At 38.6% G+C, this 15,467-nt stretch overlaps 1 protein-coding gene across 5 annotated transcripts in view; it reads left to right on the top strand.

The window, feature by feature from the left end:
• FHOD3 (formin homology 2 domain containing 3) overlaps positions 1-15,467 on the top strand; it is a 359,344-nt gene that overhangs the window by 331,445 nt on the left and 12,432 nt on the right. For 4 of the 5 annotated variants that reach the window (XM_042868621.1, XM_042868620.1, XM_042868617.1 and 1 more), the window contains 3 exons: positions 4,653-4,676; positions 7,335-7,506; positions 9,717-9,878. In XM_042868621.1, the coding sequence (XP_042724555.1) occupies positions 4,653-4,676; positions 7,335-7,506; positions 9,717-9,878 (358 nt within the window). Of the gene's footprint in view, positions 1-4,652; positions 4,677-7,334; positions 7,507-9,716; positions 9,879-10,649; positions 10,688-15,467 lie in introns of all 5 variants that reach the window. The other variant, XM_042868619.1, reaches the window with a different exon arrangement.

Below are 15,467 nucleotides of genomic sequence, written 5' to 3' on the forward strand. Positions count from 1 at the left end.
GACCAGACAATTTTATTATAACAGACTACACTGGGGTTCTGAAAAAACCTGACAAATTTATATATACAGTAGATGTTACCCTGCAAGCTTTGCTGAAAGTATTCTTGCATTTTGATAAAATAAATTTTTAGACAGAGTAGTTTTCTCAGCATGGTAAGCATTAAAAAAACCCTTGATTTTATTTTTATTGTGTTTTTTTTTTTAAGTTGATGTAGTTTAACTCAATCCAAATAAACTTTTAAGAAGTGCCAGTACTTAATAAAAGTTTCCAACTGTCTCAAAATCCAAATCTGGAGTCTCAATTAGATGAGAGTAGCTCATTGCATATGAAGCTACCTCTGCCTTTGGCAGGAAAAGGCCTAAGCTGATTGGAGTTTTATGAGTCCAGCAACTTGGGTCAAAAAATGTGTATGCATTGAGATTGATATAAATAAAGATTATTTTTAATCCATTGACTCACAATCATTTGTAAATCTTTCCTGGCAATATCCTCTTTAAATCTGGATATCTGCCCCAACTACAAGGAATGTTAAACCTGTGTTATTATCTCCAAAGATTTTCCTTTTGGTCTAGCCTCAGGTTAAGAAAGGGATTTTAATACATGTAGGGTATAATACAGTCACATAAACTTTCAGAACTACCACTGAAGAACTTAGATAATTTTCTTCACTTGCTTCTCAGTATTTTTACTACTTTCCCAGTCTATTCCATAGGAGATAAAAGATAGCTTTTATCAGAGAGATTAATAAATTAAGTTTTTTCTTTTCCTCAGGTAGCTTCAGTGCTTCTTATTAATTTGAAGAGTAGTAAGATGTAAAGGAGTTCCTGTTTTCTTAGTGTATAGCATAGTGTTTCTGTATTGCATGTAGAGGAGAATTGGCTGCAGCATAACTGAGAAGTTTCTCTAAGTCCCACTCCTGCAGAAAATGTGATAGAAAAAAGGAAATGAGACCACTAAAAGCTAGGTTCATGAGGCAGAGAGAAAATAGCCTTTAAAACAAGAAAAAGGATGAGGGTTGATAGCTGGTAAGTGAAGAGCAAGGCTGTTGATGGAAAATGTAAGAAACGAGGCAGTAAGGCTTTACCCAGAACAAGTTTCGTTTGGCAATTGAATACCATCTGACAGGTGGTATTGCACCTATATCTTCTGTGTCCACTGAAAGGGAACATTTTTTGTTTATCACTATTTAATAATTACTTAATGGTCTTTTTAGCTTGGAAAAAGACTTTGCTGGAGTGAAAAAACATTCTTTGAAATTTCCCTTACAGAGATGCTCTTTTAGGGAGCTCTTTGTGTAGCCATATGGTTATTTCTTACTGAAACACTTTTTCTGTAGCCCAGTGGTATGGCCTTAATAAGCATTTGTTTGATTGCAATACTTAGTAAAACAGAGTTACATTACAGCTTTTTTTGACAACTTCACAGTCAAATCTTCCTCAAAACAAATTTTAGAGTCGGAAGTGTGGAAGATTTTTGTGTGCAGAGTGATGAAAAACAAGAGTCTTATTGTAGTATTGTGTTGGCTGTGCTTTGTTTCTGTTTTTCTTACTGCTTTATGTTTGCATTGGGAAGGGAAAGTGTATCAGTAATGCACTGACAGTATGTTGAATTAGTAAGAAAACACAGAGAAGAAATTTTAGATCTTGACATTTGGAAGAAACTCTATGTAGAAACTAGTGCTAATAAGAATAGGGACATGGAATTTTAAATATTTATCTGTGATTATCTGATATTTACCTCACTGTCCTTCTGAAAGTTTCCTTAGGATCCAGCCCTATAGTACATTGTTTTCAGGCAGAAGTATTCCAGTAAAAATGAAAAGCAGTGAGCCAGAACCATCCCAGTCCTTAACAAGAAGGCACATCTCTCATACCTTGGCCTCCTGCAGACTTGGAAGGCACAGGAGTACTGGCACTTGGACAGTCTGCTGGCTTCATGCATGGAGAGCTTTCATCAGCTTCAGCAACTGCTCGCAGAGTATAGGGCTGAGAAACAGGCAAATTTTCATCTTTAGTTTAGCCTTTTACCACAGAGATCTTTACATGTAGCTGAAACAGACTGGGCACTGTCAGTTCAAATCTCAGAGAAAGGTGCCTGCAGGAGAGGGAGACAGAACAGGGAGAGGGGAAAAGAGAAAAGCAAGTTGTCATGGTTTCACAGAAAAATTGTCTACTCTGTGTCACTTGTATCTGACTTTAGCCAGTGATGGCAGTCATTTAGTTCAGGCATGCTAGAAATAATAAGCAAGCAAAAGAAAGAAGCAATGGAATTATGAGTCTGAGCTTTTAAATGATTTTTAGTAATAGTAGGTAATATAAGCATCTGTCTCCCAAATTTATGAAGCTTTGCTTTTTATGATGCGTAAGAGTCTCAATTCCAAAATTGCTATGTAATAGAAATATTTTTCAATGGTAAATCCACCACATACAAATGCTAGCCTAGAGGAAAAATGGGAGGGGGGGAAGTGAGAGAAGAAGGAAGGGAGAAGATATGCACAAACTGTCTTGCAGCATCCTGTACTGGATGACAGAAGAATCAAGCAACCTTTTTTTTCTTAAAATTTACACTTTGTTCGTACAGGAGGTATTTAGGAATATTGTTCCATTGCTTTTTGGTAATATTACATCTGTCAAAATTGTCCCAATTTATTAACATTTCTCAGTGTATGTATAATAATGAAATGAAAATGGAAGGAAGGGTAGAATGCACACAGCTGAATGAGAGTGGATTCCCTTCCTGAAACTAAAGTTTAATTCATTGATTTTGCTACTTCGTTCCTGTTGTCAGTATTTACTAGGGGCAAATGGCTCTCCAGACACGAAAACATGAAAGGGACCATGAACTCCTGAGCAGCTTTGGGTGTCAAGCAGTGGTTAGGGGTTTGAGGATGAGTATGGCAATGCCCTGGAAACTAGTGATGGGAGGAGTACACATTGCCCTTAGTATAAATCCGTTGCAAATAAACACTTTCTAGCTATACTAAACAGGCAGGAAAGCCAGCATCTGGGACTTCCCTTTAAAAATCTGGCTTGAGATAATTCATTTTGGTCTGGAGCACATTCTTTGTAATATATGTATTCTGCTCTTGCACCTTTCCTTCAGTGCTTTCTGCATGTTTTTTTTAGCTTAATTTGCCCTCCTCCTGCTTTTTATTTATTAGGTAGGTTTACACATGGATTAGAACACAAGCATGTTCTTGCTTCCTGTTCTTCTCCTTTCTGTTTCTAATTCATGCCAAAAAGGGAAGCGGCCTTCTTCAGACGGATTGCTTTACTGTGTGACTCTCTACCCTCCCCCCGACTCCCCAGGGGCTGGAAAAAACAAATGGATCTTTTCATAATGCATGGGGAACATACCTGCCAAGGTCCCTCTGCAAAATATCTGCTTGTCTTACTGTCAGTGCCACTGTGTCCTAAGCAAAATAGGCATCTCATGCTTTGAATAAAACATACCCTTAAAAAGTAATGTTAATATGCTGCACAGCACTCCCACAGCTAATCTTCTTATGGAGATTGTGCTGAAATGAAGCTGAGGGCCAAAGTAAATCAGGCTTTCACTTTTAATGATGAATGTTTCTGGAACAGAATATATCAATCCCAGACAGAAATCATAGTTGAGATGGAGATAAGGTCAAAAATATGTATTAGTAACACAAAGGAGGCGAGTAAATCAGTGCAATGCTTCTTTTAAAGAAGCAAAATAAAACCCACAGGTTAAAAAGATGCGTCTGATTTCTAGGTCTAAATGAAACTTACGGAAACAGGCAGCCCAGATTCTTGAGGAACTGTTTCACTTGTGGAACCATTTAAGTGGGTTTTTTTGTTTTTGTTTTTTTTTTCACATCACAGTAAAGAAAAATATTTGCTAATTTCCTGTAAACTTCCAGATTCAAGAACACTCTGTGTACCATAATATTTTGACATGTCTATTACCTTTTATGTTGTGTAACTATCCAAATAGTTATACATGCCTGCTGTCATAGAGAGAGAAAGCCCTGATTGGCAAAGGATAATTACATCTCTGTAATTCCCAGGATCTGGTATCAGGCAGCTACTGAAGAACTTTAAACATGTATTCAAAGATTACTGAGCACTCAATTTTAGTGCTCCATTCAATTGGAACTGGAAGTCGGGAAAAAAAAAACAAAACAAAACAGCTTAAAAGGGATTTAAAGCAAGCACTGAAGTGTAGAGAATAGGGAATTGCCAAGAAACTGACCTCTGCACTGGGAGAAAGCAAGCAGGACCTCCATGCTCTGAACAGAGCTGTAAAAAAGAGTCCTTCTTAGAGTTCTGTTTCCTCAAGGTGAAAAATGGGCAAGCAACAGTATGACTCAAAGGAGAGAGAGAAATATGATGGCTTAGGAATAATTTCAGTTCATAAATTCTCTAAGAAAAAACAGGAAATCTGATTCTACTGACAGTGACAGTCTGTTCTGTTTATAGTACAATTGTGTTGCATTAATTGAAAGACATTAGCCAGTCGATTGTCTAAGGAATGAATTCCTTATATGTTTCGTATTTTTATGGCCTCCTATAATTGTATAAACAGTACCATGGTTACCTCTTACTTTGTCGTGGTTTGACCATGCTGTCCTTCCTAAATCTTCCTGTTTGTCCTTCTCTGCCCTGTCCTTTGTCTCCGGTGACAGACTGATGAAGAAGAGGACACCGAGGTATGGTTCTTTCAAAGAGCATGTCATTCCCATGTCCCCTGTGTGCTGTGACATCTAACTTCTAACTCAGATACTATGGACTGCTCAATTCATCTGCTCAACTGGAGCTACAAACCATGATACTTTTCTCATAGCTTTTTTGTCTCTATCATAAGAGTGCAATTTTGCAGTCAGCTTTAACCATATGCATACCTGCTCTCTTGAATAGGGATATCCAATTGATATTGATTGAGATTTATTTAATCTGAGGACTTAATAATTTAAAGTTTCATCATTTGTTTTCTTTCAGCATCTGTCTGCTAAACTGCAAAGTAGTCAGTGATCCAAACGTAGTAAGGATCATCAGTTTATTTGCATTAAGGATTTCCATGATAATTTCATAACCATTATTAAGCAGTGTGTGTCCAGCTATTCCTGCTTTATAAATTGTTTAAAAGCATCAGGATATAGGGATGCAAAGTAAATTTTAATGGTTATCTTTGCCATATGAAGTGTGAACAAGATAACTGATTCACCACAGAGACTAGCTACGGCATAGTCCATACATTTGTCATGAATTACTCCTGAAGATGATGTTAAAACGAATTGAGGAGTGAATAAATAATTCAGGAACTATGAAGTAGTAGTTATATTCATAATAAACCAGTTTATTGCTTTGCAGAGTATCTATTGTGCAATGCATTTTTTGTTCAGCATCAGGCACTGAATATAAACAACGTGGCTTAAAGCTCAGTGTTTCAAAATATTACTTATTTGCTCAAGAGGCTGAGGCTGATCAATGTATATCAATGTCTGAAAGTTTAGGAAGTTAAATTAAACCTCCTGGCTATGTAGTTTCTCCCTGGTGATGGTTTATGCTGTGTAGATTGGGCTGCAGAAAGAAAATTACAGAACTAGACTTTATGCCAGAGTTTAACTAACATGTGTGAATACTAATGGTTATCTGAAGTCATTATCCCTTTACTTTTCCTAAGGCATTATTGATTAGATTTACAACCAATTGTATAGAAGTGAGTAGTCTTAAATGCAAAAGCTGCATGTACTTTCAGGGAAGTCTCTCTAATTTTTTTGTCTATTAATTGCACATGATATTCTAGCACTTGCACATCTTCCACATCAAAATATTCCAAGCTAGCACTTTAAAAACAAAACAAACTTCTCAGTATTAAAAATAAATATCACACTGTTATATTTAACTTAGTGCCTTGTAGGGGTTATTGTTTTGCTACTCAGCTTGCTGTCCTACCCTGAAAAGTCATTATGTTAGAATAGAATGATCCTGTTGGTGGTTTCCAGATGAAATATTTTCAGTTTGCAGCCTAACAGCCCAGGGGACTCGATCAAAGCTCTGAAAGTAGGGCTGAGCCTTTTCTTCCAATTTACTGTTCTCTGAAGGAAAGGCTCTGAAGTCTGCATTGCTGTAGCTGACTGGCTTGATACCATCAAGTTAATAAGTAATGTTGTTTAGTATGCAGAGGAGGAACAGAATGCAGCACACCTTCCTTTTTATCTGTGCTGGATCTGTAGGAATAAGGAAGATTAAAAGAAAAAAGAAAACATATTTCAGTTGAAAACTGATAGGACTAAAAACAGCAAGGGGCATTATCTATTTATGTCTGTTTGCTGATGAGAGCCTGTCGTTTCTGTGGCTAGGACTGTGTTTCAGATACGCTGTAGTCTTTCTGTAGATGAGGGTAATGGAGTGATTATCACTGTTGCAGCCTTTTCAGGCAGAAGCTGGAGGAGGAGAGCAGCCTAGTGCTTCTGCTTCCAGTGCACAGTGATACAAGCCCCTGTTCTCTGAAAGCCTCCAATCCTGCTTTTGTTCACCTGGCTTCATTTCTGGAGGGCTGCTTTTAGTGGCTGATGGAGCTGTTGTGTGCAGCTAATCCAGTTGCTGTTGTTAACATTGTTGTGGTGACAGCGAAGTCACGGGTGGGCTGGGCAAGCAGAGGGCAGATTCCAAAATCTCTCTAAGGTTTTGTTTGTTCTCCTAACTGCTGACAGCAATTTTTGTGTTTTGGCCATGAAATAATTTGGCTGGGTGTTTGTGGACCGGGGATTTTTTCAGTGTTACTGGCAATGTATTTTAAGTTTACTGCACATATCAATGTTTTAGAGCAATGTGAGAGTTCTCTGTGTAGCAATGCAGAGAGGCGGACCAGAGACCCCCGTGTTACCAGCTTACTCTGACAGTCCTGCCTTGATAGTGAAAGGTTATGGTAAAGGACAAAGCCACATCAGGCCTATAGGAAAGAAGGGGACTGAAGGGGACAGACTCTTTAGCAGGGTCTGTTGTGGTAAGACCAAGGGGAGGTGGTTTCAAACTAAAATAAGGGAGATTTAGATTGGATATGAGGAAGAAGTTTTTTACAATAGGGATGGCTCAGGCACTGGAACAGGTTGATGGGAGAATTGTGGATGCTGTGTCCCTGAAGGCACTTAAGGTCAGGTTGGAGTGGGTTCTGAGCTAGCTTAGGTGTTCATCGCAGGGGAGTTGAATGAGATAATCTTTAAAGGGTCCCTTCCAACTGAAACCATTCTATGATCTGCAAGGACAAGGATTTAGGCTTCCCCTCTTACAACTCATCGCCTGGAGGCTGACCCGTTGTCTGTACTCTTTTTGGTTAAAAACACAAATCTGCTTTCCTTCCACAGTCTGGAAAGTTCTCCAGCACCTCACCCTCCTCCCCAGTCCAGCCCCAGGGTCTGCAGTACGCCGAGGATGCCGCAGAGCACGAGAACATGAAGGCTGTGCTGAAGACCTCCTCTGTCAGCGGGGAGAGCACCACAGCGCTGGGGGTTCGCACTCGCAGCCGGCTCAGCCGGGGTAAGTGCTGGCAGCTTCCTGTCAGTTATCTTCCTAAGTGGCACTGAAGCTGCAGGGCAGCCTAAGCATGGCTGAAAAGATGGCAGAAAGAGTCAGAAAGGGAGGTGAAAACCCCAGTGGTATTTGTGCACTGGAGGTTGTGCAAACAGAGGTGGTTTGTGGAGATTTGGAGCATGAGCATACAGCCAAAGTAGAGCTGGAGGGTGCAGCGCTCACAGAGCAGCAAAGTTCTCTCCTCTGCCTCGTCAGCTTCACTGCTTACTCACACTCCAGTTTCTATTCCTGTTCTCATTTGAAACCAAAATAGGATATACGTGGTGTGGATTTCTCCTGGTTTTGAACAGAAGCAAGAAAAAGAAGCAACTCAAATTGAAGAGAAAGAGCCATGCAGCATTTTATGAATGATAGGAGAGAAAAAAGGGGCAAGAAGAAGACAAAGGATCTTTGATAAGCAGCAGAGCTACTGGATTAAGTGGGGCCTAGGGACATAAAAAATGTCTTTGGACTGTCCTGCCCCTCCTTTCTGTCGTAACCTCCTTCTCTGAGGTCCACAGTGCTCTGCTCTTTCTAGTGTCAGCATAGATGACTTCTGAAAGCTGACACAGAGGAAATGAAAACCTGACCCAATCCTTTGTTTCCAACACCTGATACTCTGATAGAAGAGTTCAATGATAAAACCGTTCTTGGCAATAAGATACCTTTGCTTTAAGTCCAAGATGTGATTCACTGGTATACCTCTTCAGAAAAGCAGCCACTAAACCACTTCCTTGTTGCTAAATCATTTTGCAGAGACTGAGATCACCAGTTTGTTTTCTTTTGTCTCTGCCTTATGCCTTCCTATACAAATGCTACCTGGGGGATACTACTGAAGTACAGGGGAATACACTAACATTTAAGTTCATAATTTTCTGTTTTCGTATTTCTTTTCCCTTATATGTAGATATCTTACATTTTGTTCATTCTTTTTGTTGCCACTAATACCATGTCCAGAGCATTCACCACTATGTGCGTGCATTTAGGTTATTAAGGTTTTAAACCCTGATTCTGTTTAATTAGAAGGTTTCACTGCTCCAGTTTCAGAAGCAAGTCAGCTAGCTAAAGTAAAAAGATGAAATAATTCAAGCTGCTATGTACAAGCCCAACAGCTGAAGTAATCCATTGACTGCTAATGAACAGTGTGTCCTGATAATGAGAGTCAGCTTGCGTTCCCCTGAAAAACAGCAGAGGCAGAGAAAGGGTGAGCCAGACAGAAGCTTGTCAGGAGCACTATCATAATGGAAATGCTCTTGATGAGAGCCAGGAGAAAAGCAGCAGAACAAAGTGCTAATCAAAGATGTTGTTTATTGACATCAGAAATGTGATATGGAGTAGTCTTGCCAGTGACTTCTAGCTGCTTGCAATTCTAGCACACCCACTCTTTTACAAAGTTTGCTGTCAGTGTTCTCACTATATACTAGCCTTTAAATTATTCGAAAAAGAAAAAGCACGTGGAACAGTAGTTTGTTGTGAAGGAACCAAAAGATGTGTCTGACATGGCTCTGTGGAGTAAGGAGTGCCAGATCCTTGGGTTGAAAGACATGGCTTTCTATTTGTGGCTTTAACCAAAATTGCTTATTTAGCTTTCCAGCTTGCTTTTCTGCTCAGAGCAGAATATGTGCAGTTGTGCCAGAACACATATGTATTGAGGACGTGGACTGTCTCTTGTGAAAGGGACAACTAGACATGTTAACCTCTATGTTTTTCCTCTTTCCGTATCCTATGATACAGATGTTTTGAAAGGGATTTTCCTCTTTTGGTAAAAAGGACCAGTCCTGATGATTTGAATCAGTTTTTAACATATGTCCTGTCTTCTAGTCTCTGTAATTGGAGCAGAGACAAACATGGCCACACAACACTCCAGCGATTCTCAGCTCTTAAACAGTCTTTAGCAGACATTTGCCAATTGTATGGTCATGAATAAGACTCTGAGACTAAAAGGAGTAGAAAGTTGTAATTGCATTTGAGCTCTCCATTCTTTGCTGATACAGCAGAGAGTCTAGATTATTATTTTACAATATTCTCTATTAGGCAGATTCTTCTCCTGTGGCCAGCTTGAAGTAGCAGTGGCTGAGCTGCCTGCTTCAATTCTCAAGAAAGCCAGTTGCAAAACCAAAGTGACGCAAGAGGCTCTTCTTGTCTTTTTTCTCAACTGATTTGCCGGACTTTTCCAGGCCGTATCGGTTCATGGAATGCTGGCAATGACGATTCACCTAATGCAACTGATGATGCAGCAGATGAGATCATGGATCGCATTGTAAAGTCCGCCACCCAAGTGCCAAGCCAGCGAGCGGTGCCTAGAGAGAGAAAGCGGTCACGAGCAAATAGGAAGTCATGTGAGTAAATGGTTACTAAATTCCTCAGAAAAAGCAAATGTGCAAGCATTTATGTATATTGTTGTTTGAATTTGGCTTCTACTACTGCAGACATGCGCTGGTAGTACCTTGGGAGTATACTTATGATTGGAATATATGCCTCCTACTTGTTTCAACAGTGTTGTACACAGTGGGTACAACTTCTTCTAGAGAAACTCAGATATCTGTGGCAGCAACGGAAGAATGTTTTATGGTGCTTTAGGGCTTCTTGATGACAGTACGTATTCAAAACTGAAGTTAAATCAGGACTTCAAACTGAGACTTGCTTAAATGCCATAAGGTCCTGTGAAGCGGCGTAAAGATTAATAGTTCAGTCTTTAAGCTGAATTTGTTCATAATCAAGACGTAATTTGAGAGATTTCATCTTTTAAAAAGTCTTTCATGTTGTGTACCATCCTTCTGTTGCCTTTAAAGCAAAATGTCTGCTGCTGTTTGATTGCAAAGTGGTTGGAGAAGCCCCTGGGAAGAAAAGGTCACCCATTTATAAAATGGTGTAATGTTGTAGTGTGTGCACAGGGCAGATCTGTGGCATGTGAGTTTGAACAATTTGATTTCGTGCTTTAAAAAATGCAGTGTTTAAGAGGCGATGATCTCTCGAGTTTTTTTTCCTTATGTGCAGGGACTACTGCCATTACTGTGAGATGGATAAGTACCCAAAGGATATAAGAATTTGGTGTTAAATGTCATTCACCAAATGTGGCTTTTTGACTACCTTTCCATCCATCTTTTTAGCATATCTGGGAAGTTAGGACAAAGAGAAGTCAACAACAGTGAGTGAAAAATCACACAGAACTTCTTACATTTTTGGAGTTGCTCTAACAAAGTTGTTAATCGAAACCATTTGATATGAGCAGTAGTTTATTGCTATAAACTAGCATGTGCTGAAAGCATATTCACTTTCACCAACATGCTAAGAAAAGAACTGCATGTGGCAAGAGTAAATGCAAAGTGGTCACTGAATAGATGAGATAGACTTTCAGCAAATAAAACGAGCTGACACTGGATTATTTGCCTTACCCTTTGTCATGCACTGTGCCATACCTCTTCGTGGCATCACCGTCTGCTGCTACCCACTTCCCCACATGGTTCTGGTGCTCTGCACGTGCTGACTGTCCTAGTTGGCTTGTGCGTATGAAATAGACCTCCTGTGTGTTTGCCCATCTCTATGTTTTTTCCTATGCTATTTCATCTGTTAGCAACCCTATCCTTGTGCACACACACCAAAAAGTCTGGTTTCTGCTTTTTACCATGTATCTTTTTTCAAGGAAAGTACTTGCTGAAAAAATAAAGAGAAGATAATGATAATAAAAATAGTATCTATTTGTCCACAGAGCTGGTTTCTACACTTATTCAGTGCAAACAGTAAAAGGGATTAAGCATTCACTAAATGTTTAGGTTATGACTGATTTCCGCAGTAATTAATCATGATAGACTCCAGCTCTTTTGCTTGTTTGCTCTTCAGGATCTGGATGAGGCTTTAAAACGGATTAAAAGGCAGTTTCAAAACAAACATGAAGTTCAGCAGTTTAGCATCTCTTTTCATAAATAAATTATTTCACTGTGGTAGTAGCTGGTGTACCTGAGTACAAAAATTGAGTACTTAAACTCTAAAATACACTCAACTGGACTGATAACACGACAGCTCCAGAAAAAGAGCAGAGATCAGCCCTTGTCAATGCAGAATGTGAATTAAACAAGCAGAAAATCTCTCTAGTAGAAATATAACACAAGTCCTGTATGTAATCTTTTTTGCTCTAGACAAAGACACAAAAATATGAAGTAAAAAGCAAATGATAGTCAAATCATAGTCAATTAGAAATTAAAATAGGAATGTGTTTAAGTTAAATTCAATATGTAATTGTGGTGGGAAAAATGTTTTGGTAAAATTCATTTAACAGTTCTACCTTTTGTCTTTGAGCATTATGACTGTGTCTACTATGCAGAAAGCTTAGTTAGATCTTAACGATGTGAAAAAATTTGAACACTCAAGGCAATCAGCAGAACCTTAAATCAGGAGGAGGAATAAGGCAGTGAGTAATCCAAAGACAGATGGAAATGTCTTTATCTGTTAGATACGAAGGGTCACTGATAAAACCAGACGTAACTGAATCTGACTATGAACCAGTAGGAAGGGATTTGTTCAGCAGGGGCTGAAATGAACTAATGAAAGCTAATGTACATGGTAAATACATGATGTCTGAGTTCCTGTGGTGATCCACAGAGAGAGAATTTATTCTGTTCTGGACCTCTACACAGTGAAGGTTTTTAAACGTAAAATCTGACATTTAGAAATACAATAACCAACTGGAAGTCATTGCCTCATGATGGGTGTTCAGTGACCTGTCTACTGTACTCGAGTGGTGTTATATTTGCAAAAACAGCATTACAGTTGTATTATTTCATTAGAAGTCTCAACAGAGAGCTGCAGGAGTGAATGAGCCACAGAAGTTGAAATGCTCTTTCACCCCTGGAGGTGGTCACTTAAAGACAGCTTCAAGGCAAGTTGCCATGGGAAGATTCTTCTGGTTTTTTGCTCTGATGTGTCAGCAACAGACTCCAACCTCAAGAGATATCAGTTCAGTTTTGTTTTAAAAGCATGAAATAAAAATTAGTTTGCAAAATATACCACTCCCATTCTAGAAGATGGAGAGCAGCTTTCTGTGGGAGAGGTTTTTATAGCAACAGGGAGCTGCTCAACTCAGCAAAGAAATAAAATAAATAATCTAATTTGGGTTGTCTAAATCTTCTGTAAAGTTAAGATGACCTTTACAAATGATGCCATAACAAACAATGAGTGCAGAGGAAAAATGGAATAAGGAAATTTTAAGAATCAGTCAAATAATCCAAATTCCAATTAATATACTTGATAAAGTTACTCTTAGCAACTTACAAAATGTTATTACAGACATTGCACCACTGGAATTGGGGGGCCAAAAATGAAATCCTCTATATGAGATACCACTGATATTTCAAAAAGTAAAGAATGGAGCTTATTCATTTAATTCAAATGGATCTGAATTGGAAAAAAAGAAAAAAAGAAAAAAAAAAAAAAAAAGATGAATGCAAAGTGTATAGGCAGAATTTGCTGTGTAGATTACAAGCAGTGAGATAAGAAACAAATTGTACAAAGACTAGGGCTGTTCCTAAATGGAAATTCATGAAGAGCCTGTGTGACTTGTTGCTATCTGGGGGAGAAAAAAAAAAACAACACAAAATTGTTCTAGCCATGGCAGCTTTGATACGTCAGAAGACATGTAAAGACAAAGAGTATCATCCATAAAAGACTTAACTTAAAAGAACTGGAAAAAAACCACGAGTGCTGGACAAGTAGAAAGTTGATGCTGTTTTCTTTCTAGTCCTGGCTGTTTATTTACAACATCCATCTCCTAGCATAATATCATTCTCTCAGAATTAGCTTTTTGTGGAGTAGCCTGGACATCTTTTTGTTTGTCCCAGTTAACTGGATAGATCTGTTTCAGGAGTATGATATAATGCCCATGACTCAGCATCACAAAGATCGTACTCCATTTTTTTAAGAGTGAGTCAGCATTCAGAAGGTATTCAAACTAATTTTAGCTTGTGTAGTGCAATACTTGGAAACGCTGAGACAGACAGGGTGGATTTCTGACCTCTGTGAATGACTGTGTCAGAGCTCTGAAAAAGGACAAAGTCCCGTGGATTCATTACCTGCTCAAATGCTGACTAAGCCGTAGTTTATCATAAAGAGACCATTCACCATGCATTTCCCTTAAGGCAACTAGACTGAAGCACAAATATTCTCTATATTCTTTATATTCTTCCTTTATGAAGTAATTATTAGTATTATTAGTATCAGCAGGTTTTTCATACCTAAAAATATGTTTCCTGGCTCCCTAAAGTCAAGGCAGTTGACAAAGAGTGAGGATCCTATCGTGTTCTTTCCAACAAATAATTTCAGGTAACTGCTCCAAGGAGGTAGATCTTTAAAGATAACTATACAGCATTACATCCATTTGGATCTTCATCTCACCCTGACTGGTCATAATGTAGGATCCAAGTGTGACTAATATCTGACAGTAAGCACTGCTTATTCTAGTGGTGGTTACACTGTATTCTGCTGGAGGCTTGTTTTTCCCCAACATTGCTTTTATCTCATAGCATCTCTCTGTGTGTACTCTCTGGTTTCTCCTAGATTTTATTAAAACTAAAAATCTGCTTAGATTTGTGTTGGAGAAATTAGTTTGGAGCAGATAATTGAATCGGAATTTAACCCAATATTTGAATGAAATGACTTGATCAAAATTATTTGTGATGTTTAGAAAAGAGACAGGAGAGGCATAGAATCATAGAATGGCTTGGGTTGGAAGGGACCTCAAGGATCATCAAGTTCCAACCCCCTGCCATAGGCAGGGCCACCAACCTCCATATCTAATACTAGACCAGGCTGCCCAGGGCTGCATCCAACCCGGCCTTGAACGCCTCCATGAAGTCTTATTCTTTTGTTAGATGTTGGAATCATACGCTAGCCCCAAAACATACCTGCTAATCTACCTCTGGGATATAGATACATCTCATAAAGATTTAATCATTTATTTGTATAATGACTTGTGGAGAGTAAAACATTCTCACAGTCTTTTTGGTGAAATGGATCATGGAGACATGACTCAGGTAATCTGTCAGATTTGTACAAGGGGACTGTGGAGGAGATAGAACTTGAATCAAGATTATGTGAATCCTAGACAAATAAGCTCAGGGCTGATGGATTAAGTTTAACAGTAGAACATCCCAGGTCAGGTATTTCTGCTAAATTCCACCTTCAGTAAAAGTGAAATGGGAGTAAGCATGCTGTCATCATGTGCCAAAATAAGGGAAAGAACTCTGCCAAAGGACCAGGCTTGGAAACAGGTTTTAGACAAGTTTTAATAACACATGCGGTGCTGCATGTGCATGGAATAGACATGTTTGTAAGCAAACAAAATAATAGGTGGGAGTCTATTTGAATCCAGAAGTGTGTAATTTTTGTTTGGAAATCACAGTGTGCTTCGGTTAACTTTTTCTTCTTCTTTTCTTTCTTTTTTTTTTTTTTTTTTTCATTATTTTTTATTTTCATGTCACTTCAGTTACTTTTTCTGGCTATGAAAAGATACAGAAGTGCCAAAATACCAGGAGGGAGACTGTTCTGGTATTTATGGCCAGACTAAAAGCAGGAGTTAATGGAAATTATGCTTTAAAAAAAAAAACAACAGAAACCTTACAAGAAGAAGGTCTATATAAAACACTTTAAAGAATAGCAACTTTACTTAGAATTTGCAATGAATTATTTAGGATTTGAGTAAGAGGATCCTATCAGAAGTTAGAAGAGAGAGTAATCTAGTTAGTGATGTACATTTATCAACAATTTTTTAGAAAAAGTAAATATTTCACTGATTGTATTAAGTCTGTTTGTCCTCAGTATTGAGCCTTGAGAAGATCAAAACCCGGTTAATAAGAATCTAATTATTGAATGAAAGCAGAATGTGAGATAAAACTCTTAAAGCTCTGGCAGCTGGGAGGTTATCTCCCCGAGATGCC

This window comes from Lagopus leucura, unplaced genomic scaffold, assembly GCF_019238085.1.
Source record: "Lagopus leucura isolate 7727_CA_CO unplaced genomic scaffold, USGS_WTPT01 Super-Scaffold_100002, whole genome shotgun sequence".
NCBI classification, from domain to species: Eukaryota; Metazoa; Chordata; class Aves; order Galliformes; family Phasianidae; genus Lagopus; species Lagopus leucura.